This window comes from Penaeus chinensis, chromosome 27 (assembly GCF_019202785.1).
Source record: "Penaeus chinensis breed Huanghai No. 1 chromosome 27, ASM1920278v2, whole genome shotgun sequence".
Taxonomy (NCBI): domain Eukaryota; kingdom Metazoa; phylum Arthropoda; class Malacostraca; order Decapoda; family Penaeidae; genus Penaeus; species Penaeus chinensis.
In genome coordinates, this window is record NC_061845.1 from 25205114 (window position 1) to 25205572 (window position 459).

Here is a 459-nt window from a genome sequence, read left to right on the forward strand (position 1 = left end):
TCTCATGCTTGAAAACTGCCTGCATGGCGAACGTGGTCGTGTCTCCCACTATGGGCGGATGGCCGGGCATGGGGCCCTCACCGAGCATGGGATCCTCGCCATTCCCGATGAAGTCACCCTACATGGGGTCACCTTACATGGGGTCACCCTACATGGGGTCACCTTACATGGGGTTCCCATCGGGAATTAAGCCCTCCTCTCCATACATGGGGTCACCGTTTGCCATGAAGACTCCACCCGCAATGGGGGCCAAACCTGCCATGAAGGCTTCCCCCAAAATGGCCTAATTCCCCCCAGAGACATAAACGTCTTAGAGGAACATTCAGGAAAAGGCAGACAGCCTCCTCAGGAGAAATGATATAAGGATTTTTATTTTTTTTTATCACTATCATTTTTTTTTTTTTTTATCCTGTGACTATCACCCTTCTTTTTTTTATTCCAATAAAATATATCATTTAA

General features: G+C 47.5%; 1 protein-coding gene across 1 annotated transcript in view; it reads left to right on the plus strand.

The window, feature by feature from the left end:
- Window positions 1-459, plus strand: part of LOC125039594 — a 1528-nt gene extending 1069 nt beyond the window's left edge. Inside the window, exon 4 of the mRNA XM_047633722.1 lies at window positions 1-459. This exon is cut by the window's left edge and continues 145 nt beyond it. Coding sequence (XP_047489678.1) covers window positions 1-287 — 287 coding nt within the window. The 3' untranslated portion in view covers window positions 288-459.